The following is a 24,492-nucleotide window of genomic DNA, read 5'->3' on the forward strand; positions in this document are numbered from 1 at the left end:
TATGGGTGTTTTTCTGTGGCTGAAATTGACCTGTTAATGCTGCCTCAACCAACACAGCTACATATATTTTTTACAGGCCACAGCCTGTTTTACCAATACTTAATGTTACCAACTAAGTGTATATGAGAAAAACAACAAATTATTCTACAACATGTGCTGGCCTCATTATAGTCTCACTGTTCTCATCAGGCAGACACGGCATCGTGTGCAGAAAACTGTGTGATGTAAACTAATATTGGATGCTTAAAACAATGAATAAGAAGAGTCATCGAAATATGCAATACAATGCAAAAGACTTTAATAAATTTCAGAAGCGCACACATACATAAACAAAACATTTACAGTTTTCTCCACACTGGCAAATCAAAGTCAATTACAAAGATCATGTAAGGTGCATATTGTACTTCACATTGAATAAAAGTGAGGTTTCTGTCTCCCTTACAAGGACAAAAGCTTTCCCCTGCATGTTTTTTTTTTTTTGTCTTTTCCCCAAAGATCAGGCAAATCTAATTATTACACAGTGCTAGGATGCTATGTATATTTCATACTGTGGCTCCTACGCAGTAGTGAATACATTTGATACCATAATTACATGAATATACCTCCTTAAATAATAACAACCTGCCTTACAAAGAGGTGACACACATAAAATTAAAAGCTTTAAAATGGACACAGCCTGTACAACCATGACAGATCAAAGACTGGAACAAAATGAAAAAAAGGCATCTTGTCTGTGCAGTCATTTCATTTAACTATATATAGGAGGGAAAACAGCACCTACCCAAGTCAAGCCGCACATTTCTAACTGACTACACAGACTTTGTCCATTTTAATTACTCTAATTCTATGTTTATATTTCTGTACTGAAGTTGCCTTTTAGGCCTTACCTATTAAAGACGTTTAGCTTACCAATTAACAGGATTATTGAACAATAACGCTGCAAACCCATCGAGCCAGTTACTGGTGTGCATGGTAGAAATGATTCAATAAGACATAATGTGTCATGGTGGTCCTATGAGTGGAGAAAAAGTAGAAAAAAGCATTGCTCTGAATAATAAGTATTAAGTGCATCATAGTGGATTTTTTTAAAATCAAATCTTAACTTATTGCTTGTTTTTAAACTCAATCCTGGAGTACCTATTTATTTTGGTGTTCAGTGTTGTTCTCATCAGAAAATACGTTTCTCTTTTTTTCAGTGTAAATAAGTGTACAAAGTGAAGCACTTTTTGCTTGAACCCAAGAAATATTAATGACTGCCAGAGGATTATAATTATGATTTTTTTCCCCTACCATCTGGAGTCATTTTAATATGGGTCCCAACAGTTAAATCAGTTCTGACTTCGAAATAGTAAGCGACACACAAAAGGTTAGGCTTAGTGCTCTTCAAATCTGCCCTACATAAACAGCTTTTGATTATAACCCCAGCAGTTAGTCCCTTGTGATTGTGGCTTAGCTCAAAGTATTAAACTTGTCCTACCATTTCTACCAGTGTAATAACAGCATGGCGAACGGTAGCACAGCTAAAAAGCACTGCGAATCTGTTGGTATTGTAGGGCCATGCATGCATCTGCAACATCAGCCACACTTGTCACCAACAATGTAATCAGTTGCAAAAGTGGAAATAAACGAGGCAAAGGGTGACAGACATGATACACTGTGAGCGGGCTCAATACTAATGGAAGCCTACAGATCATAGGCTTTGCAGCATAAATATATTAAAAGTCATTAGTTCCATGAGCAAGCCCAGATAGAGCAACATCAAATGATACAAAAAATAGAAAGTAGGAAAATAAAAATGGCCACCAGGCAGTTTTGAAAACAAAGCAAATAAAAGGCAATCAATAAATATAAACACCATCAACTCTGTGATAGATATACATACATACATATAAACATACTTTACAGATCTACTGACTGTATTTGACACCTATTTTACAGAGTGGGTGCTGGAGTGGGACATTTTTTGAGGTGGGTATGGGGCATACAATATCATCCCCACTGACAAAGGTAAATAATAGCAGAGGACTCAGTAAAGCATTTCCAACTTCCAACAGATTCACATGAAGGGCTTTGTCAAGTTTCAGGCAGCAACATGAAGCATTGTCTGTTCTTTTCTGAGACTCCCCTTCCCCCCCCACCCCCTCTAAATTCATCTTTTCGCTCAATTGTGTGAAGAGGTGTGGTTTGAGGCGGTAGAGGCAGTAAAGTACTTGTTTTCACCTCTTCAGTTCTTGCCTTCCTCCTTTCCTCCCTCTGCCCTCTCCCTCTCTCTTTTTTCTTTCTTTTCTCTCTTTTGGGAGCTAGAGATTGATTTTAATCCTGTGGGAGCGAGCTGTACCTGTGCCACAGAGTGTGCCATAGTGTGGTGGTTTCAGTGCCATCTCCTGAAATATAGAGAGACAGACAGATATAGGGAGATTGTAGTTACAATATCATTGAGCTCTGAGCAGCCTATGCTGTAGCCTTATCAGTGTGAGGCTACGTTGAACACTGATTAAAGAAAACTCCAAAAAGAGTGTGGATGATATTTAAAAAAAAATAAAAAATATAAAAAAAAATAAAGCATTCTTCAAGGTACGGCTGGCAATCAAGTCATTATCTTGTCAGGTTTCCTTGAAGAATGCTACAGGTATCACACATATGTGCATTTTCCTGTACTTATCAGAGCATGCAATCTCATCCAATTACCACTCCCAATTTGTCTTTTTTTCTCTCCCACCACACTAGTGCAGCACTCTTCATTTCCCCTCAAAAAAGAAAAAAAAATATTTGGATCAATTTAGGCCCAGTCTTTATTTCGGACCCTTGCCAGTGGGTCCTCTGATATGTACAGAATATTACATTTTGCTGTTCCTCACAAAGGTACCAACATATCTGCGATTGGGAAGGATCTGTCTTGATAGTGCTCACATTAACAAAGCACAGTGATTACAGATGCAATGACTCAACAATGACTCAACAGAAATAAACAAATAATAATAATAAAATGCAAAAAATGACCAAAAAACCCTACTACAAACAAAACCATAATCAGTTGCAAGGATTTGAAACTGATCACCTTGTGAAATCATAGCTTTAATGCCCGGCTGTGCACCCACTACCATTAAGCACAAACATCCTGCAATCAAACATCAAACTATAGGTGGCAAGTGTTATTGGCCCATTCCTTCCCTCGCATAAATAAAAGATTTCTGCACAAATAAGGTTTAATATTGCCTTTGTTATCCAATACATCTATAAAATATCTTTATTTATTCAATGTCCAGTACTGTGGTCATCCAATTTCTTGATATTTTGCTATATTTTTGGAAATTTATTAAAAAATGTGCAAAGATACATGGGAATACAGTATGCACGTAAGGCAAAAACAATGCTTATACAATTCTGACCAGCTTCAAAGTCAATATTTGGTATGACCAACTTTAATCTCTAAGACAGCCTGAACTCTCTTAAGTATTCTTGTAATTTCTTTAAATCGTCTCCATGAATAGTTCTCCGGGCTTCTTGAAGGACATTCAAAGCTCTTCTTTGGATGTCGGCTGCCTTTTGTTCAGTTCTTTGTCATGATGATCCCACACAGGTCCAGACTCTGCAGAGGCCAATCCATGACCGAGTGTTCCACTCTGTGCTTTTCCACCCAGGTTTATTTTTACATTATTGAAGTGTGTTTGGGATCATTGTCATGCTGGAAAATGAAGCCATTGCTATTTAGATGCTTTCCAGAAGGTATTGCATGGTGGATCAAAATTTGATGACACTTTTTTATGTTAGTAATCAATTTTGACAAGGTTCCCAGAACCACTGGTTAAAATGGATCCCAAAACCATGACAAAGCCTCCACCATGCTTTACATACATACTGACAATGATTTGAAACAAAAAAGTTACATTTGGATTAATTAATCCATCAGACCTGTCGCCACTGAGTTTCAATCCAGTTTTTGTGTAATTTGACATACCTCAATATTTGTCCATGGAGACCACTGGCACCATGTTTTTGTGTCACATTTAAGCAAAAAAGGGCCTATATTGTAGAGGCATCACTGGCTTATCCCTTGAGTTATGTGTTTTTTATGCTATAATAATAAAACATTCCTCTAAAACTGGTCAGGTAGTGGGATTTGACTGAAAAAGAGAGAAAAAAAGCAGCCAATGTCCAAAGAAAAACTTTGAAAGACCTTCCGGAAGCCTGGAGAACTATTCCTTAGGACAACTTTAAAATTGAGAACAATGTCTGGCTTCTTGGAATGAAAAAATCAAGAAATCAAGGAGAGCTCAATACTTTTGCACAGTACTCTGTGAAGTGGTACCAGAAGACACTAACAAATTGTTAATCTCAATTCCTGCACTGTGGGCGTAGAATTATGGGCCAAACATAAGAAAATATTAGCCAACCTATTCATCATGATGTCTGAGATCACTTAAGCAGGGTGGTAGTCATTTGATCTGATTCCTCTACATCACATACGCTCACAAGTGCTCCTCATCACTGGAGGCAGATTGACCTCTAATATCGAGGGGGTAGGGGTTAAAAGAAAATGATGAGATGCATAAAAAATAGGAAGAGAAGGGAGGGAAAAGAGGAGATTTGCATTTATAGCTCTTACTGTATAATGAAGCCATATGGTGGCACAAATCTGTAGTCTCTGAAGTATTTTTACAAGCTTTAGTCTTTATCAGCTACATCTGTAAAGTCCCTGGAAACGTTTTGTTGACCTTCAACCATAATTATCTCCTCCCGCATTCCCTCTCTATTGTTATTCAATGGCTCGGCTTTTTGTCAGTTTCATTTTCACCTTCTTCTGTGACAATTAGATATTACTTTAATGCACAAAAGAACTGTGTCACTTTGATGAAGAACAGGGAAAACTACCTATGATCTTCGCGTTTGGAGTTTTTTTATTAAGTTAAGCTGAACAGAGAGTGAATAGCTGCCACTTACAGACCAAATGTAGTTTTTCTTTTAAGAACCACACTACAAATGATCTCTACAAGTTCTCAAACATTATGTTTATACCACATCAGATCAAGAATCATACACATTTTGAAGTGTTGTTTATAAGTGCTATTTAAAACTTTGAAAATGTAGTCTCTTTGAAGAAGCGTAAAGATAAAATCAAACAGATTCAATTTTAATAGTCCTTTAGCAAACAGGGCTGCTGGGCATCTATTGTCATATCGCTTTGGATCCTGAGGACAGGACTCACTCAAGGCTAGTTTATGGTACTCCTGATAATCTTAAAGGACAGCTGCCTTTTTCTTCTTTCTTATCAGCCTCTTTCTCAAACCAATTAGAGTGATTTTAATCATACTGTATTACGAGTGATTAACCCTTTAGTGCATTTAATTAACCTTTGCAGCCAATGATTCTCATCAGGCAAAGCTTCATGCTATTTTTTTCTATGACATAGGCTTTAAATAAGCACACTTTAAACTTGTGGGAAATCTAATGTGTAAAGTGGGAGGAATCACTTGCCAATTGCTCAAGGGGACAGAGAGAAAAAAATAGATATATTGCCAGCTTAACATCACTAAAGATGGATTGCTGAGGAAAACCAATGAGAACAATTTTTTTTTGCTAATATTGAAATATTAGTTGGATATAATACCAGAATATGAGAATATTAAACCCATGTTCTATTAGAAGTGTGGATAAATATACCTTAGAAATAATCAGATAGAACCATAGCCGAAGAGATTTGGCAGAAAGTTTACTAATTAAATATTCATTGATTTGAAATTATTTGCAAAAAAAAATAAAAATAACAATTCTTCACTCTGATCAGTAACATGAGTGGAAATCAATTTCAATCCTTGATGCATAAAATTCATAACGGATAATAATTTAGGATGGTTGAACACAGGCTGAATATTTCTGCATATTTCAGGGCAGCCACTACTTGTAAGAGGGGAAAATCATTCTGACAACTCGTCAGTGTGTCATATAAACACATTATGGATGAAATCTTTGGTACCAGGGGCATGTAGCAGGCTTATGTATAATGTACCATGGCAGAGCATAGCTTTTAACTAGGGGTTCAAATAAAAGGTGGATGAAGGGAATGACTATCAAGTCTGTGTGGGTGTCTTCATAAATTAGCCTAAGTACAATACTTCACAGGATCAACAGTCATTTGCCACAACTACGCTATGATGAATTTTAAAGCTTGCTAGATCTCAAATAGAAGCATAGTGAGAGCAAAAAGAAAGAAGTGAACCAAAGATCGAGAAACTGTGTGCAATATGATGCTAGACACAAAGAAAAGCAAGCACCTCATCAAACAAAATCAATTATTGATGCAATATCATGAAATTGACCCAGAATTGCATGAATGACAGTTGTGAAAGTCATGATCAAAACAGTAACAAAAACGAAAGCTAGTGCAACCAAGCAACAATGGGAATCATCAAAAATCTTAAAAGAATCAAAACGAAAGACAAGGAAATGATTGGAAAAGCTAGAAAAAATCAACTGGATGTTTGACACTAAGGGAAAACTATGGCAACACACACAGATCGGTATGAATAAATTACGACCCCACGCACAGACCAATCAACCTTCATTAATTCCATCGTCAGAGTGATAGCAGGTCAAATATCAACATGATATTACTTTGTCACGTATTAGAAATACAACAACATCACCCTGTCGAACACAAACTGCAACACATCAGTGTGGCAAACCTTTGTTGTGATCCTCTCTAACGTGAGACCATTTAAAAAATGTAAAGTATTTGAATCAACATATGCCATTTATAACAATAATTGGGGTCATTAAAGTAGGACATTTATGGGCTAAATGCAACACTGGCCTGGCTGGCTTTTTTATTTTACTGCTCCCTTGGTGTTTAAGTATACTGGTCTCAAGGCTCTGCGTCACCTTGATCCTTGTGACCCCCCTCTCTCTCTCTCTCTCTCTCCCCCGCCCCAAACAGTACTCAGTCTTCCCCACAGCGCTCTGCTCTGGCTGTCAGCACAGAGCAAGGCCACCTCTCCTTACTTCTGATTTACATTTATTTCCCTTTGCCAGTTTTTATTTATTGGGGCACTTCACATTTGGCAAATATCTCTTAGGGAATCATAAGCCCTTTGCTATACCTTGGCATTCAAATGAGTTTCACTCCCACAAAGAAGCACTGGCACAGTTAAGCTAGGACTTAATATTTTCACGACTGAAGCCACAAAAATATGGGATTTCTTTATCAAGTTGTTTTAGCACATTTTTTTTCTTTTTTTGCACTTTTACTTTCACACTTGTGCCTTTGACAATGTTAGCCAAATAGTCACAGCTTCATTCATCCTAATAACTCAAATTCAGAGTTGCTGCATATCCCAGTTTGCACCGCCAGCAACTACTCCCTGTCCATTTTAAAACAGCTAGCCACTGTAGTTGTTCTGCTTCCATTGCTCAAAGATTGGATTTTGAAAGCTGAGCATGTTTTATGGTAAATGATTATACAGTTATGGTTGCATTTAAATGGTCAAAATGAAAACAGGGTGGATTAACAACAGTACAGTGGAAGGTTTGCTGCATTAATTGCAACAAATTACGTTTTCTTTCATTTTTGTTTGTTTCATTTCTTCCCATTTTTAGGTGGAAATGACATTCATGAAGACATGGTCATGGTCTGTGTAGGTAAATCCCCTTCCTTCATGCTCCCACCCACCCCCTTTAACATCACCTACCAGAGGACAGCAAGGGGAGCGTGAGTGGGGACTAGTGTGGGTGGGTTTAAAAAGGAAGTCATGAATTACCTGTCGGTTGGTGCTTTGCCCCGCAGTCTTGAATCCCCCCTGACAGCTGCACTCTGAGACACTGTATGGGTCGGAGCTAGTCGATGAGCATTTGGAGAGTGAGTCACATCCCACCACAAATGTGTTGTCCAAGGGGAGCTCCTGGATCACGTGGTGTTTCTTTGGGGCCACTGGTGTTTCGGGTTTGATTTGAAACGTAGGCTGAGGGGATGCAGATTTGTAATGCTTGGCTAAATCGGGGCTGTCAGGTTTGAAGGTGGTCGGCGTGGTTGCCCAGTTGTACTTCCCCATGGTTTGCTCCTCTAGCTCCACAGGGAGATCCAGTGTGCCATTAACATGCTCGTGCGTGGGGTCGTCAGGCTTGGATTCATCTATGGTCACAAAGTTCAGGAGGAGGCTCTTAGGAGATCGCTTCTTTCTCTTCTTCTTTTTCTTGATCTGACGGTTTTCTTGGTTAGGTGACACCCACTCTCCACTTTGCTTGCCCTTCTGCACTACTTTATGTCTGGGTGTCTGTCGGCAGCGCACTAAAGCGGTCACAAATATCACCAAGATGACAGTCATGGTCCCTGCTATGATAGCTATGACGACAATCACATATCCGTTAGCTTGAGGGGCTACCTCACTGTCCCCTATGTTGCGATCCAATGGTGTCTCCATACTTTTTCGCAGTTGCTCTTGTATAAAGGTAGCATTTGACACAGAGTCATTTACAAACAAGTGAACGAGTGCAATAGCATGTAATGACTCCGGCTGGCCTAAATCTTTGACTTTGACTACCAGCCTGTGCAGCCCCTGATCAGCTGCAACTATTTTCTCCTGCAGTGTTATGTTACCCGTTGTTTTGTCGATGGCAAAGAGACCTCGAGGGGAGACCCTAGATGTAATGATGATGCTGCTAATAAGACTGTATTGCAGTTCAGCATTCATACCAGTGTCATTGTCAATGGCAAACACTCTGGTGACCACAGCACCAGGGGTGGTGGTGGTTCGCACTAGGTCATATGAGTAATTGGAGGACGGAATGACGAACACGGGGCGATTGTCATTCACATCGACTACATTGATAGTGACCTTGGCATAGGAGGAGCTTGGAGGTTGTCCTCCATCAACTGCCTTTACCATAAATGTGTAGGAGCTTTGCTGTTCCCTATCAAAGGTAATATTGGGTTTGATCACGCCAGTTTGGGGGTCAATGATAAAATTGTCTTTCCCATTCAAAATGGACAAAGTTACAACAGCATTATCTCCTGCATCTGCATCCGTTACTGTGATTAAACCAACAGTTCCATAGAGAGGCAGGTTTTCAGGCACATAGAAGTTGTACTCAGGGTGTGTGAAAGTTGGGCTGTTGTCATTAAGGTCCTGGACAATTAGCTTGACAGTGACATTGCTCTGCAGGGATGTAGAGCCATTGTCCCTCGCTATGACAGTGAATGAGTACCTCTCCTGCTTCTCTCTGTCTAGTCGTTTGCCAACAGAGAGAATTCCTGACCGTCTGTCAATGTTAAACCCATCAGGCGCATCAGGGCTGAGAGTATAAATAATCTCTGCATTATGTCCACTGTCTGCGTCAGTGGCGCTTATTTTTATTAACTGTGTAGAGGGGTCATTGTTCTCCGGTATGGAAAGCTGGATTTCTGGCTGGGGAAAGATGGGCGCATTGTCGTTCTCATCCTTGATTTTAATTAAGACCATAGCTGAAGTGTTCAAAGGAGGTGTCCCCCTATCCGAGGCCACTATCTTAATTGCATATTCTCGAGTCGTCTCATAATCTAGAGGAGCAGCTGTCTCGAGTAAAAACTGATCATTAAAGACAGGCTTCAATCGAAAAGGAACATCATGGTCAGTGTAGCAAGCTACTTTGCCATAAAGATCTGCATCCTTGTCAGTAACAGTAATTAGGGCTATTTTGGTGTTCAGAGGTGCATTCTCAGACAGCAGAACAGTTCCATTAACCAGGTTGATAATGTAGCGAGTGTCTATAGAGGGAACATTGTCATTAATGTCTGTTACATTAACAGTCACTGTGGCTCTGGAAGGGGTGGAGCTGCCATCACTGGCCAGGACAATGAGTTTATGAACAGGAGTTACCTCCCTGTCCAGTGGCTGCTTCACAGTGATAAGTCCAGTAGAGCTGTTGATGGCAAAGTGACGTTTGGTCGAGGAAGAGATCTGGTTGCTGAAGGCAAAGTGGATCTGCGCATTGGAACCCAAGTCTGCATCCGTGGCATGAAGCTGAGCGACCGATGTTCCCACTGGTGCGTTTTCTGGTACTGTGACTTCCAGCTCACTGTCCTTGAAAATGGGGCGATTGTCATTGACGTCAGAAATGGTGACTTGGAGAATGGCTGTGCTGGATTTGGGAGGGTTGCCACCATCCTCCACCTTTATCTTCATGACAAAGGTATCCTTCTGTTCACGATCCAGGTTCTGCTGAACAATAAGCTGCGGCCACTTGTCACCTTCGGGCGTCTCAATGATGTCTAAGCCAAACTCACTGACACTCTGCAAAGACAGGACAATATATTTAATTGTAGGTGTTGATTTTATATACCTATTTGAATAATGGAAACAAAATGAAACCAGCTTGTTAGTGTTAAATAGCATTTTACATGTCCACTCATTGTTTTTAACTTCAAATGACATTTCTTACAGGATTTTATCCTTAAGTTTTTGTTTCTTTGTTTGTTTTTTAGGGGCTTTCCCCTTTATACTGTCTGGCACAAGACAGTGTGAGTTTCATTTGGTGCAAAAATTGCTAAGCCACTTCAATAAAACCAGACTCGACTGATATATTAGTACCATAACTAAGAACATCACATTTTGACTTGGGTAATAACAAAGAAATATGTGATAACAATTCCAAGGCATCCTTGGGCATTTTTGTTCTTAAATTGCAGATTTTTCAATTATCTTATAACAACAAACATCTTGTTGAGGTTTCTCCTTAGGTTATTCAGGTTCCTTTGTAGCCCTTCTTATGCATCCTGATGAATGTCAAGTTAAACAGCCTGGGAAATTCTTCAACAAAGGCAGCTGGCTCTTTGCTCTGCTCTGCTCATCTCAGTTGGGTCCCTGCAAATGTGCAAACATGCTAATCATCAGCTTTTTTTCAGGCTTTTTGTTTTGACACTTTCTAAACACATCCCAAAAAATATATGAAATACTTGGTAATAAATCCTTTTCAAATGACCATTTTTTAGTAAATGATCTGTTTCGACTAACTACTACTTTAAGAGATTTGTTTACCTTTTTATCCTCATCATCCAGTTTCTGCTACTATCAATAAAATCAGACTTCACTCAACCTTTCTGTACAGTCTCAAGTTAAAATAAAACAGCTGTCTTTATAAACATTTAAACTTTGACATAGGAGTGAGAGACAGCCAAGAATGGAGACACACCAATAAAGCACTTGCACACGCCTCAAGAAGTCTCTATACATAAAAAGAAAGACAGTTAAAAAGTCTGCATATTAGAAATGCTTTTCAGTCAGGAGGAGCTAAATCTAGGCAAAAGTAAAGCTGGAGGATGATAAAAACAAATACAAGAATAATCCACATGATAAACCCGAGGATCTGGCACTCAATGCTAAGAGTAATTGCCTTCCACCCCCCTAAAAAACTAGCATTAATGTTCACTATTTTCGTAGTCCTGACAAATACATGGTATGGATCCATACCATAGCATACGAGTATGAGGGAGAGAGGGAAAAAAACAGAGAGTGAGAGAGAGAGAGAGTAGGGGGAGGAAATAAGAAGACGATCAAGCCCATGAATGAGCTGCATGCACATTATGAAACAAAGAAGCCCTTTGAAGCTCTTTCAGTCAGAAGCAGTTTCATGGTAAAACAAGAAAAAGCATCCTCTTTAAAGAGATAAGCTTCATGCTGCACATAATGTTGGAAGAGATTACTCTGTCTAGGCACAGCTATCAAATGAGATTAAGATATATACATTCTGCTTATTCAAGGGAGAAACACTTCAACCAAATTGTGAGCACAAGAGTCCTCAGTAGGTTTCAACATCTAGAACTGTCCTTGTGCCAACATAGCTTTGTAGCCGACACAAGAAAACGTGCAGCTGCAGCATGTAAATTATTGTGTACTCTGAAAAATTGCTTGCAGAGGGAATGTTGTCAACATGTCAGTGATTGACAGAACTACTTAAAACAGCCAACACTGCAGCAATGATCTTTCAGACCTTATTTTGTCATCCTTCTGGCAAGCAAAAGTCATATAGGGATAAGCAGACATTGCATATAAAACTCTGCGTGGAACTGTAGAAAAAAAATTGCCTTATGGATAAACTCTGCTGAATCTTTATGTACCCAGCAGAAGTATTTCTAACTGAAAAGTCCAAGACAACATTCTAGGGGCTGTATTGTTAAGCACTACTCGAGCTATACAGATCTCCTCAATCCTCAGTCGTTTGAATAGTTTGCAGATTCGGCACAGTATAGCTGCACGCTGATATTTTCGCAAAGCCCGATGTTAATAGTAGGATGTCGAGTTAGCATGTGTCAAAGGGAATGCTGCACAATGATTTATAAGCCAGCGTTTCCTCTATGCTTTTGTCTTTTTTCCACACAATTTTACAACTGACAAGGCAGCACTCACCGCATTTCAATAACTTGGGGAGAGCTATCTCTCAGGCTGTGCATCCTCCTGAATGCAGAATTAGTCTGGTGGATTGTGATAAGATCTAGGGCAGGCTAAGAAAAGGCCAAATACTAGCATGAATCACTCACTGCAAACCTTAAGGCTGAGTGAGAAGGACAAAGCTCTCTAAACGGTCAAGTGTGCACATTAGACCATGCCTTGCTCTGCCACCTCACATATTCCGTACAGGTACATGTCTTCTTGAACTTTGATGACTTGCCTTTCATCCCACATTACAGGGCCACAGGTTCTCTGGAAGCCAAGGGGGGGATTAGAGCACCGTATATGTGAGGTTTGTGAAGTACAAAATCTAATCAGAGTTGGCTAATTTAAATGAAAATGATTGAGGGACACTGACAGAAGCAGAGGTGGCAGATGATGAGGGAAGGATGAATCTGAACCCCATTTTGCCGACAGTGCCTCAGATTATCAGTAGATGCATCTTTCACTCAATTTGATGACCTTATTAAAACTCAGAGGAGACTCAGATTGGGCTGTGAATATATCAGGAAGACTCTAGTCACGGTGATGCCCATGGATGGGACTAAATAGGCAGAGGTATTCATCACAAGCTATAGCACCTCTTTATAATGCTGATAGAAACTCTCTCTCTCTCTCTCTCTCTCTCGCTCTCTATCTCTCTCTCTCTTCCTCATTCTTTCTCTCTATCCCTCATCCCCTTTTGCCCCTGGCCATGATCTTATGCATATAATTAAGACAAAGGAACCTAGGAAGTGTTTGCCTCTTTTCGTCAACCCCTAGAAGAAGAAAATGTGTCAAAATAGGATGCTAATGAAAAGTAGAAATGCCTGAGAGTAAGTTCTCCACCCAAATATTCAATGCCTATAGGCGCCATGCAATGAATTAATCACATTTTTCTTGCTACATGGGAATGAAGCTTGAATAAATTTTGCATCTTCAAATCAGTTTGGGAATGAATTTGGTCAGGCTCAGACTTGGAGTACCAGAAAAAAAGACTACTCCGCTTCAAATCTAAGGTATATTTCAGTTAGAAATGTAAAAAAACAAAACAAAACAGTGGATTGGCCTTGGAAATAACTTCAGACAAAATATGTTGTTGGAATAAGGTTAAGCATAAATGCCCTAAATACAGACATTGTTTTATTAGTGGAACATAGTCAAGCTAGTGACAGAATCAAATTTAAACTAAATATATTCTGTTTTAAATCTACTGAAAGATGCTGACGTGAATGCAAGGGCACATGTCAAGTACCAAGCACCGGAATAAAGAACGGTGCCAACTTTTGAAATTGTAAAAAGCGAGAGGAAAACAAACGCTAAAATCTCATTTAGTCCTGAGTACGTTTCTGTGTTGACCCGACTTATCCTGTGAATATGTAGTGATCAAATCTCCCTTCGTGGGGGATTCTTCTCCAGTCATGCATGTGATTACTTTCTCTGACCTTGACCATTTCTTAGGACAACTTCTATTCAATTCAGGTGACGTAACACACCGCTGCACTGATGGTGGAGTTTTGCTCAAAGTATGATTACCAACCATTATATGTGGAGCTGGAGCACTGTGTAGGACGAAATTACCCGTTGTCCTTCTTGGCTTTGAAAAAGAAGGAAGTTGCACAAAAAAGGCCACCATGTTTCTTTCATTTCTTCTGTATATTGACAACTCAGGCAAGTTACATGTGGAGTGACACACCACTGAGTATGGCTCATTGTGCTACACAATGGAAGCAATTTTAGCACTGTGCCCTGTACAACATGAGAAAAAAACTGGGCAAACTATCATTCTGAGGGAGCTTCTGAGACAAATCTCACAGGACCATACAAAGATAGTCCAAGGGTGGCTTAGCGGCCAAGAGCTATTCTAGGAATTGCTTACACATTCCTTCCCCCCTAAACCCCTGGCTTTCTACTTCACCACTGAAATAAAACATACCAAAGGCTGAAAGTGCATCCAACTCACTTTAATGCTTCACCCTACATCGTTTTACTCATATGGAACCTGGGATACAAGCAAATTAATCTTGAATACAATGAGAATATAATGAGAAGTACCGAAACGGGGCTGTGGAGCCAAGGATGCTGAAAGAAGACTTTCCTGGAAAAGATAACACAACCACAGCCTAGGTACAGCTTTTAGAAAGCTCCATATTGTAGAAAGGGTAAAGAAAATTATTGCAAATGATCATCGTAATGAGCAGAACATTTGGTTGGTGATTTTCCAGGCATGAACAATTCAGGACATTGCGCTGGAGAGGTCTTGGCAGTGGGGAGACTCTTTAAAAATGCAAATTGGTATTCAAGGCAGACACAGACAGCAATGATTCTGTTCATTCCTACACAATGTTAACGTCATCTGAGACTCCACGGTGTACTTGTCATGCTGCCTCACACTGTTCCCTTAAGTACAACAACTTTTTTGCATTTGTTATTATTACAGTTATATAATTTCGTTTTATGTGATCATGTAATCTTCACTACTTATCTGCAAAGCCTTAAGTGTTGTCTAGACTATAATTGAAGAACACATGATAATATCTTACATTTTTCAACTTGGAGCTGAATTCATTAGGTAACAAAGAATATTACAGTGCAGAAAAAAGGCTTTTCCTAGTTCTGTACTGGATGCATATTACAACAATACAGTTTATTCCTTTACACCTGCTTTAATGCGCTATGTTTAGCATATGTAACCTGTTGCTGGACATGCAGTTTATGATGTGTCTGCACTTTCTGCTACATGTTCTCTGTTAATACACAGTGAAAACAGCCTTCTCTACTAATGAAAAACATATGGAGATATTAATGGCTGGTATCTAATCTTTTAGACTCTCCAACATATTGCACTGTATGAAAAAGTAGGTCATATTTTCAATGCAAATTGGGAATTCATTTGCAGTATGCATATATACACGATAGCACTACACTCTACAGCACCATAAAGGGTTTAAAGAATCAGCTAATGCAGAATCTGAGTCGTATTAAATGAAGTCTACAAAACTGACAAAGAAAAAGGATGTAAGAGCTCATTAATTAACAAATAGTCAGCTATTCAGACCTGATGTACACAGGTGGCATGTTGCAGGCATAAGAGTTTGTCACAGCTTAATCAATAATGTGAGCACTGAATATTGTGCTTGCTTCGAAGAAAGTCAGACAATTAATTTCATACTTTCTATTGTGTGTTTGTTCTTTAAAAGTGTTTCTCCAAAACAAATTACTACAATCGTTTTCAATCTCTCAAATGTGTGGCTGTAACTGCTCGGAAAGTTACATACCTAACAGACAATTAAAGTTTATTTATTTTATTTAGTCCTTTCAGTAAACGTGTACCTTGAATGCTGTTCCAGTAACACAGTGCTTCGGGCCATATTCTTTCAGTCACTTACTACTCCATTTAATTTGGAAGAAACAGCATTTAGTTTAGGCTGCCAGCATGGAGTATTATAGTGAAGTTGATATTTTAATTAGTCTTTACGTGGAAATTCTTTTCTGATACCTGGATGAGTTTGATTATTAATGAATTTGTTACAGTTGAGAGTTCAGCACATATCAAACAAAACAGGGATACATTAGTGCTAGGGACTCAGACACAGTGATTTTTAAACAAAATCGTAATTCGTAAAAGAATCAAATACAACATCCGAAATCGGAAGAACCAACAAAAAGCATTAGATCCATCGGAGGTCTGTTAAACATTTCAGGTTCATTAATGAAAAAGCTCATTACAAAATCCACTTTGAACCAGATATTTAAAAAACTTGATTCTTCCAATACTTCCAATAATCTTTTGAAAATTCACTAATGTATAAGTAAATACCGCCTTATTTCATTTTCCATTTTAACATTAATAAGATTTCAAAGACCACAACAAAATACTTTATTCCTTTTTTTCTCTTTTTAGATATCAATAATGAAACAGGCTTAATCCTCACCTTGACTAGTTCATAATGTTGGATCCCATTGATCCCAACATCAGGGTCAAATGCTGAGGGCACCGGGTATCGTGTGTTAATGGCTGTGTTCTCTGGGATGGAGATGTTTATTACAGTGGACTGGAAAAGGGGTGCGTTGTCATTCACATCCTCAATCAGGAAGCGGATCTTGACCAATCTGAAGATCTCATCCGGCAACACTGCCACCTCAATCTCGTAATAGCAGCGTTTCTCATTGAAGACCCCGGAGCACAGCTTCTCCCGGTCAATTCTGTGATTGGTGGTAAAGATCTCCCCTGTGTTAGCCTCCACCCTCACCAAAGGCACATCGCCCGTTTTATACACAGGCTTGAACTGCAACGGCGAGGATAGCCTGATGCTGGGGTCTAGGTTCAGGTCCAGGTCCTTGCGCAGATTCCCAATTCGGACGTTCTCTGGTTGCTCCTCCTTCACTGTGTAGTCCCTCTCCTGGGCCTGGCATTGTAAGACCACACAGGTGAGCAAGACCACCAGCACATGAGCCTGACTTGCTAAGTCCATACTCAAGAGTAGATGGGAGCCTCACTTTCACTGCAGCAAATCTGTCATGACAGACGAGCCAGAGGGGAAAAAAAGAAGAGAGAAAGACAGAACGCACAATGTCAGTGCAGAAAATTACACGGTATTCAAGTTCTGCTGTAATTAGTACTATTTTCCCTCATGGAGAGTTTTCAACTTGACCTCTTCATCCTAACTAGTTATGAGCCAACATCCTTCCCATGTCTTTGAGAGCAAATTAATGGCAGTTTTACACAATTAACCTTTGATGACATCCGTTGAGCAAGCGGACACGTAAAGGCTAGTAGTTCATGCATTCCATCAATCCATTTCATCGCTGTAATGAACCATTTAATATTTTTATTGAGAAGTATGAAAGCAGTTAGATTCAGTGTTACAATGAAATAGTTTTCTTTCAAAACTTGTTAACAAACTACTTTGCCTGAAAAAAGAAGAACCAAAAAATTGGATAAAAGCTTCATTTATATCCATCCATTTCCCTAACCGCTTGTCCATTTGAGAGTTGCTGTGGGGGGTTGGAGCCCAGCTGTCATAGGGCAAAAGCAGAGTACACGCTGGACAGGTCGCCAATCTATCACAGGCTAACACAGAGAGACAGACAGACAACCACTCATGCTCACATTCACACCTACAGCCAATTTGGAATCACCAATTTAACTAACTTGTATGTCTCTGGACTGTGGGAGGAAGCCAGTGTACAAAGAGAGAACCCACGCAGGCGCCCTTTTGCTTTGAGGCAGTACTAACCACCGTTCTGCTGTTCCGCCATCATATATGAGTCGGTCTAAGTCAATATGCTACAGTAGTGTCCTTATAAAGCGCATCCACACGCAGGCTTTGGCTCATTTGGAAAAAGCAGAAATGAGCCTTAAGCACTGTTGCTTCCATGCATGAACGCACACACACACACATGCACACACACAGACACTTGGAGTTGTACCGCTTGACAGCAGCTATTAATGGAGATTATCATTTGTTTGGAATGTAAACAATCGAGCTCTCAAATATTTCATGAACGTCCGTGTGTGCGTAAACTAGCACAGTATGATAAAAGCATTGTTTTAAGTAAGAGCAGTAGAAGGAAACAATAACGTGAAATGATTTATTGCGAGAGCCACCATTAGTCAAATTAGAGAAATTTAATCTGAACTTCATTACATGCTAGCAAATGTTTTATCTCCAGCATTAAATTTAAACTGCACACAGTTTGCTGTTTGCAAGGCAAAAATGTTTAAAACACAGTGAGGCTGATTTCACATAAGTTAACAATATTCACTGATGACTTTTCAAGCACAGAGTCCCAATTCGTTTGAGTCTGTTATACATTTTTCTTTTGTACAAGTACAAAAGCTTGCCAAAGCGCAAGATCCTCGATTGCTAAAATCCAGGTAGCTCATCGGAAGACGATACTGAGTAATACCTTACAATTCAGCACATATTGTAGCATAAATATTGACTGCTTTCCACTGGTTAAAGCTGCAGTAGGCAGAAAGTGAGAAAAGGTTGCAGGGAAAAAAAATACCAGATTTTAAAAATGGCAGCCCTCCTGCAGCTCCCCCCTTTCAGTTCTGAGCACATGGACATATGCACATACTACAAGCTAAAAATATGTCAATATGCTACAAAAACTCAAACCCTGTTTATCCCTGCTTATCACATTACGCCACTGTGTTATACCTCCTATCTTGGCTTTTCCATTCACTATACTAATTTGTACAGCTCGCCTGATTTGGTCTAATAAGGTTACTAACGTACTAAAGTCTGCAGTCACAGGCTAAATTTTCTATTGTTTGAAAACCTAGAAAGAGGATAGGAGAGAAGTAGAGACTAGATCTCTGTGAGAGCATTTTAATTTAATATACCACACGGTTATTATTAATTTGTTTGCCCAGTGACACCAAATACATGTTGCCCCCTGAACCCTTACCTGTTATTAAGTGAGTTACTCTATGTGTGATGTGATTTGCTAGCTAGCATTTTCTATGAGGTCATTCATTTAACGTTCTTGGATTTACTCAAGAGACTGTATTCCGTAGTGTCACCCACAGCTGCGCTGGTCTCCACTGAGGTTTTGCCACATATGCATTAATAGGCAGAAGTTAAGTCTTATTACAAAAGTGCATCCTTCTTTGCTAGATTTTTTTTTTTTTTTGGGGGGGGGGGGGGGGGGGGGACAGGAATATTATATTACTGGTCTGTTTTTAATCAACATGTAAGGGTAAAGTCTTAAAAGTCTTATAAGCATACCCCCACCCCACAGCCACAACCACCCATCTGCATTGCAGCACAATTAACAGCTAATAACTTTCCCAGTGAGTGTTTGTTAACCTTATATGAATATCCACAAGATATCGATTTGTATTCACAAGGCGGCTGCCTTGAAATCAAACACACATTTGCGTCGAAGGATGGCAAATGTGTATGACAGCCACGACACAACAGTTTACAGATTCTACTTTAAATTTGTACGCATACCCGACTTGTTGCTATCCAGGTATAATATTACCTACTTTATAAAATTTCCATCCATTTGAGACAGTATTCTGTAGAAAAAGTATGACTACCTAAACTGCACTACAGGGGTCCTCTAAATTGGCAAGGCAACAGCGTTCATAGCTATTGAAGCTTTCTGCCCGCTGACAAAGGGGAATTGATTAAAAATAAGAATTTAATTAAGCTGGTTTTGAATCTCCAACAATTGCAAGGCATTCATGAAACGTGTAGACACAGACTTCCCACATTTCACAAAGCAGTCGCACGAGACTCATTAAAGAACAGTTAAACAGAAAAAAAAAGCGAGATGACATTGATCTGTGTGAGGGTTACTCATTCTACACATGCAATATTAGCAGTGCTGTACTGTCACGTCAAAATATCGATGAGATATATCCTATTAGTAACCGTGACACACTTTACTTTGAAGTGTGCATCTTTCTTAGAGTGAGCAGCAATTGCTTTACTGTGATGGTCGCCATGCAGTGTAAGGCTGAGCTCGCACGACGCAAAATGAAGTTTAAATTACATCCTTAAATGGGATGTGATTCGCTGAAGTGAAAAAAACAGAAAAGATCAAAGCATGATCTAGATCTCCTCTTTCTGGTAAGTGACAATAATGTGCTGCAGGATGAAGGCGTGTAGTATGTTTTTCATTCAGTACATGCAGGAGTACAAATGTAGTAATAAGCAAGACACCCTTGCATCGCTAATGGGTGTTGCAAATGCGTTTTTTTTTTCTATTTCAGATATACATATACATCAGGATAAATACACATTTGTAGCTATTTAACTAATGAAGTTAAAATATTAACTATTTAACAAGTGAGATGTACGCCTTGCCCTTGAACATATTTACTCCTGGTATTCTATTAATTTGATGTGGGATCTTTTCTCTGAACCATGATTTTCAACAAGTGCAGTGATTTTCACTTGTCACACTTCTTTAAAAACCTGTCCATAAGGGATCAGCTAGGTGAGAAAGGAATTATGCTGGAGGGGGGAAAAGTAAGAGGAGGGGGATTCTAGGTGTCAGTCAGAGTGTCTCCTTTGCTTACATTTCACTAGTCTGCTGAAATGCTATTTTGAGCCCCAGACAGCAGGTTGAATCCAGTAGGCAAACTCAAGCCTCCCTCTTGGGAAACACAGCGAAGAGGAGCAGGCTGGCCCGAGATCACTTTCCACGACAGTGTGATGGACAGGTCTTCCTGTGGTTTGCAACCGCTGAAGGGAGCAGTGGGAGAGGAGACATACATCTACTGCCACCTCCTACCTTCACCCCTAAAAGATACCCTTATTGGAAACTTTCAGTGTAGTTACTCTGACATTTGGAGTCCTTTAACTGTCAAAGCCAGGTTTTTACCACAGTTGTATATCAATATTGCCTGTGGATCCAAAGAGATTTTAAAGAGAGGGCACCGGTAGATGGAATACGTTTGATTGTCATGAGCATTTTCCCTTTTAACAGCTTTAAGGATCGCTGACAGTCTGACAGACCAGGTTTCTGTCATGATCAGTCAGTTCTTTTTTAGTGCACACCGCTAGACCAATTCTCTTCACATGGTGGTGGAACAAAAGTTGTTTTCTCTTGGGAAACTTCAGCAATGTCTATATTGCCTAAGCTGTAGTGCTTAGACAATATAATAGTGCAAGGTAATATACTGCAAGAAAAAATATCCTCGATATGGAAATAATACCAGCAATGTATGTAGAGTGAAGTTCAACTAAAAAAGAGGGTTACCTACTACATAAAAAAAAGTTCTGATTCATAATATCTAGCATAATTTTTAAGTAGATTCAAGCAATGCTGTTTGGCTGACTGAGCCACTGCATATTCACCTCTGAATCAATTTAATACTTAGATTAACTAGCATAAGAAGACTTTTACTACACAGGTAAACAAATGACCTCCGCTATTTCCAAGATGACAAGCTAAATATCAGTGCTGTAATCATGGACCTCAAGAGGGCAGTCCATACATGGAAATCCAAAAGCTAAATCAGTGATCGATTCGATTGGTGCAGTTTTACGTCATCTCTCAAGTTAAATATAACTTGTAAGTACATTTTAAAATCGTATTAAATTTTTATTTATGGGTCTGGGTTGACTAATCCTAAATTCAATCCTAAATAGTCAGAGAAACTATAAAAATAATAAAACTTATGAAAAACTTGTGAAAAAATTCACTATTATGAATAAGTGCTAAAATATAAATGTCTCTCTTAATGATGTGGAAAGACGCTTCCAAAATGTTCCAAAAGTTTTCCATTGTGGATTCTGAAATCATTTCAGAAAAGATACATTTTATAAAGGTAGTCAAATTTAATAAGTCATAGTTGATGAAGAATGAAAAGGACACCTTCTGCTATCTGCTACAGTGTGTCATCAGAAAGTCACCCAAGAGAGGAACTAAAATGAACTTAAATTGTGGAGAAATCCTTAATTAACTGTATTATATAAACTAATTATAACTGTGGAAAGAGTTTGAACGCAAATGCAGAAAGACACCATTCCTGGTAAGAATCCCTGACACCACAGTTACTTACTGTATTAGCTCTTCAGAACACATAGTGTGTCCCTGAGCAAGTTAATGACTCCTAAAACTCAGCACTCCGTAGTGCTGTAGTTCAACCTCTAAGAGCCATAAAACAAATTTGGAGCATGTCATGCAAGGATTTTAAAGACTACAGTCAGTTGGTTCAGTTGCGTTTGGCGATTTTAAAATGTGGATGTGAATGATAAAATATTTTTTTTGTGTTTTGCAAATAAAGTATATACCTTGCTTCCATCATCCACTGACTCCCTTTTTAATATAAACCGCCGAGGATATTGCCAAAATATCTGGCACATCTCGGGAGCTTCACATTACCATTTGAAGTTATTCTCCAGGAAATACTGAGTTTAACAGGCCTCTCAAAACAGCCACAATAATAATATGCATGCGGGTCAGGTATAGCAAATTATCTACAAAAGCCAACCGTGGTGTTTAATTCTAGGAAGAAGTGGAATTCATATTGACTATTTGAACCAGTATTCCTCGAACAAATTCACTCCGTGTTTGCTTCCCCCCCCCCCCCGAGTAGAAGTGTGAACAGGATGAAAGCCCCTGAGGTTATGGTCTGTGACAGCTAAACCGCTTGACCAGGAGCGCGCTGTTGCCGCGCACCCACGCACCGAGCTTAGCGGCCAAGCTGTTGAGAAACCTGCGCTGAAAAGTCCCTGTTGTTGGATGCTCTTGGAAAGTAGGCTTATCTATCTAGCGATCAGCAACGAGCAAGACTAAATAAAGCCCGAAGTCGTGACCGGCCACGCGGTACACATTCATGGTGCGACAACTCCGCTTAGATGCTCCACGATGCACCGTGTAAATGGATAATTTGTATTTACACTCGGTTCACGGGGACGCCTATTATATCTTTGGAGCAGCTCTAGGAAAACCTACTCAGCATCAAAATTACCCACTGTCGCAACACTATCAAACTACCTTTTAGGCTTTACAGTCCCCGAATTTCGCCCAGTTTATGTTGTTGTCCTTGATTTTATATATATATATATATACTTCATGTCCTCACCCTTACCGAAATTTCAGTACGTACAGAGTAAATAAATTAGGTTATGGAGCTCTCCAAATACGCACACAGGATAGAGCGGTCATATGCGCCTACATTCAGAGAGCGCTAAAGTAAAATGCATTTTGTTTTTAACAGTAAAGTAGTAAATAAGAGCGAAGCTTACCTTTCCGTTCGAATACGATGAAAAAAATCAACCGTGAGTACCGTCGCGCAGAGACATCACTGATTCACAAAAAAGAAGTGCCATGAATTAATGTGAAGTGGGGGAAACGGGCAGAAAGGATCCTCATCAAAATCGGAAAGAAGCGTAGAAAAAATGTTATCCACTACAAAAACTTATCCATGTGCTAAAAAAATGTGGTCCTCCCGTGCAAGAGAAAAAGGGCATGCACAGCGATCAACTTAAAGGACGCTGTAATTCCTCTTCGGATGTATTGGGCTCACAATCCCACAGGCGGAGATACGCAGTGATCCACGCTTGTTTTACATAAACTTTGTCTCTCTAGCCTAATTTGCCTTGAAATTCCTATTTTCGCCAGCTGGCAGCAAACTTGCACGTGTGTGCGTTAAAAGCCTCTTAAACCGCACATCAAACTTAAATCCAAGAGGGCGAAAAAAACAGAGAGAGACTTCTGATGAAGAAGTGAAAGCTTAAACCTATTTTAATGTTATAACCACTTGTTTTGACTGATTCAAGGCTGTACGCGCTCTCCCCCAAAAAAACTCTTAAATGCGGGATGCATAGAGCGCATCGCCCCCCCAGTGGAGTTGGATCAAAGTGTGCCTCAGTGCAGCATCACTTACAGGAGCCGGGATAGGCGGTTCACCGTATCTGTCTGCTAAGCTGTAGATGTCTCAGTAGTATTGTATGAACTCAGTTCCTCAATGCTGCTCACCTCTCTCCCTCTCGCTCTCCCTCCGACTGACATCATGGAGGTAGGAGGAGCCAAGCTCAGATTTAAGAGCCCCGGTTCTCTTAAAGCCGCACTGCGTTGGAGAGATGTTCGCACTGAGATGTACAGTAGGTGGATGTTGGGGTATACGTGGACCACAGATGCCTCTGCTGTTTGCTGTAGACAGAGTGCTCCAGGAATCTACCTGAAAGCAAGAGGGGGGCACTGTTCGCGTTTATACAAAGCCTTCAGTGAGGGACTACTGTAACAATGGCACGTTTGTGTAATGATCTGAGATTTGAATTCTTTTCAGACATTCCTGAGATGTCAGCATATAAAAGCTGAGACATACTCCGGGATGAAAAGTAGGGTTATGAATTTTCTTACATTTTTCACAACTTGTATTTATAAATACAGAAATAATTGCTATGGGCTATGAGTATTACAGACCATCTTAGTAGCATGAATAGCTTGAATGCTTGAGATGTAAGAAATAACAAGATGACAATGAACAAAGTTAAAAAATGCCAATGCCTTGTCTAAAAGTATACCTCATTTAAACAATACAGAGCATTTATTTGGTATTAGCAAAGCGATGCCATTTCTTTAACTTTAGAACCAAAATATCAGCAAATACAGTTGCAGG

General features: G+C 39.6%; 1 protein-coding gene across 2 annotated transcripts in view; it reads right to left on the minus strand.

The window, feature by feature from the left end:
- pcdh11 (protocadherin 11) overlaps positions 1 to 23,851 on the minus strand; it is a 146,959-nt gene extending 123,108 nt beyond the window's left edge. The window contains exons 1-4 of one of the 2 annotated variants that reach the window (XM_085426195.1): positions 23,117 to 23,851; positions 16,331 to 16,911; positions 7,755 to 10,262; positions 332 to 2,384 (exon numbers count right to left, since the gene is read on the minus strand). In XM_085426195.1, coding sequence (XP_085282321.1) covers positions 2,301 to 2,384; positions 7,755 to 10,262; positions 16,331 to 16,870 — 3,132 coding nt within the window. In that variant the 5' untranslated portion in view covers positions 16,871 to 16,911; positions 23,117 to 23,851 and the 3' untranslated portion in view covers positions 332 to 2,300. Of the gene's footprint in view, positions 1 to 331; positions 2,385 to 7,754; positions 10,263 to 16,330; positions 16,912 to 23,116 lie in introns of those variants that run through there. The other variant, XM_085426187.1, reaches the window with a different exon arrangement.
- Positions 23,852 to 24,492: the final 641 nt, after the last annotated feature.

Source organism: Rhamphochromis longiceps, linkage group LG2 (genome assembly GCF_057381845.1).
Source record: "Rhamphochromis longiceps isolate RC_006_pf linkage group LG2, R_longiceps_female_GT1.1, whole genome shotgun sequence".
NCBI lineage: Eukaryota > Metazoa > Chordata > Actinopteri > Cichliformes > Cichlidae > Rhamphochromis > Rhamphochromis longiceps.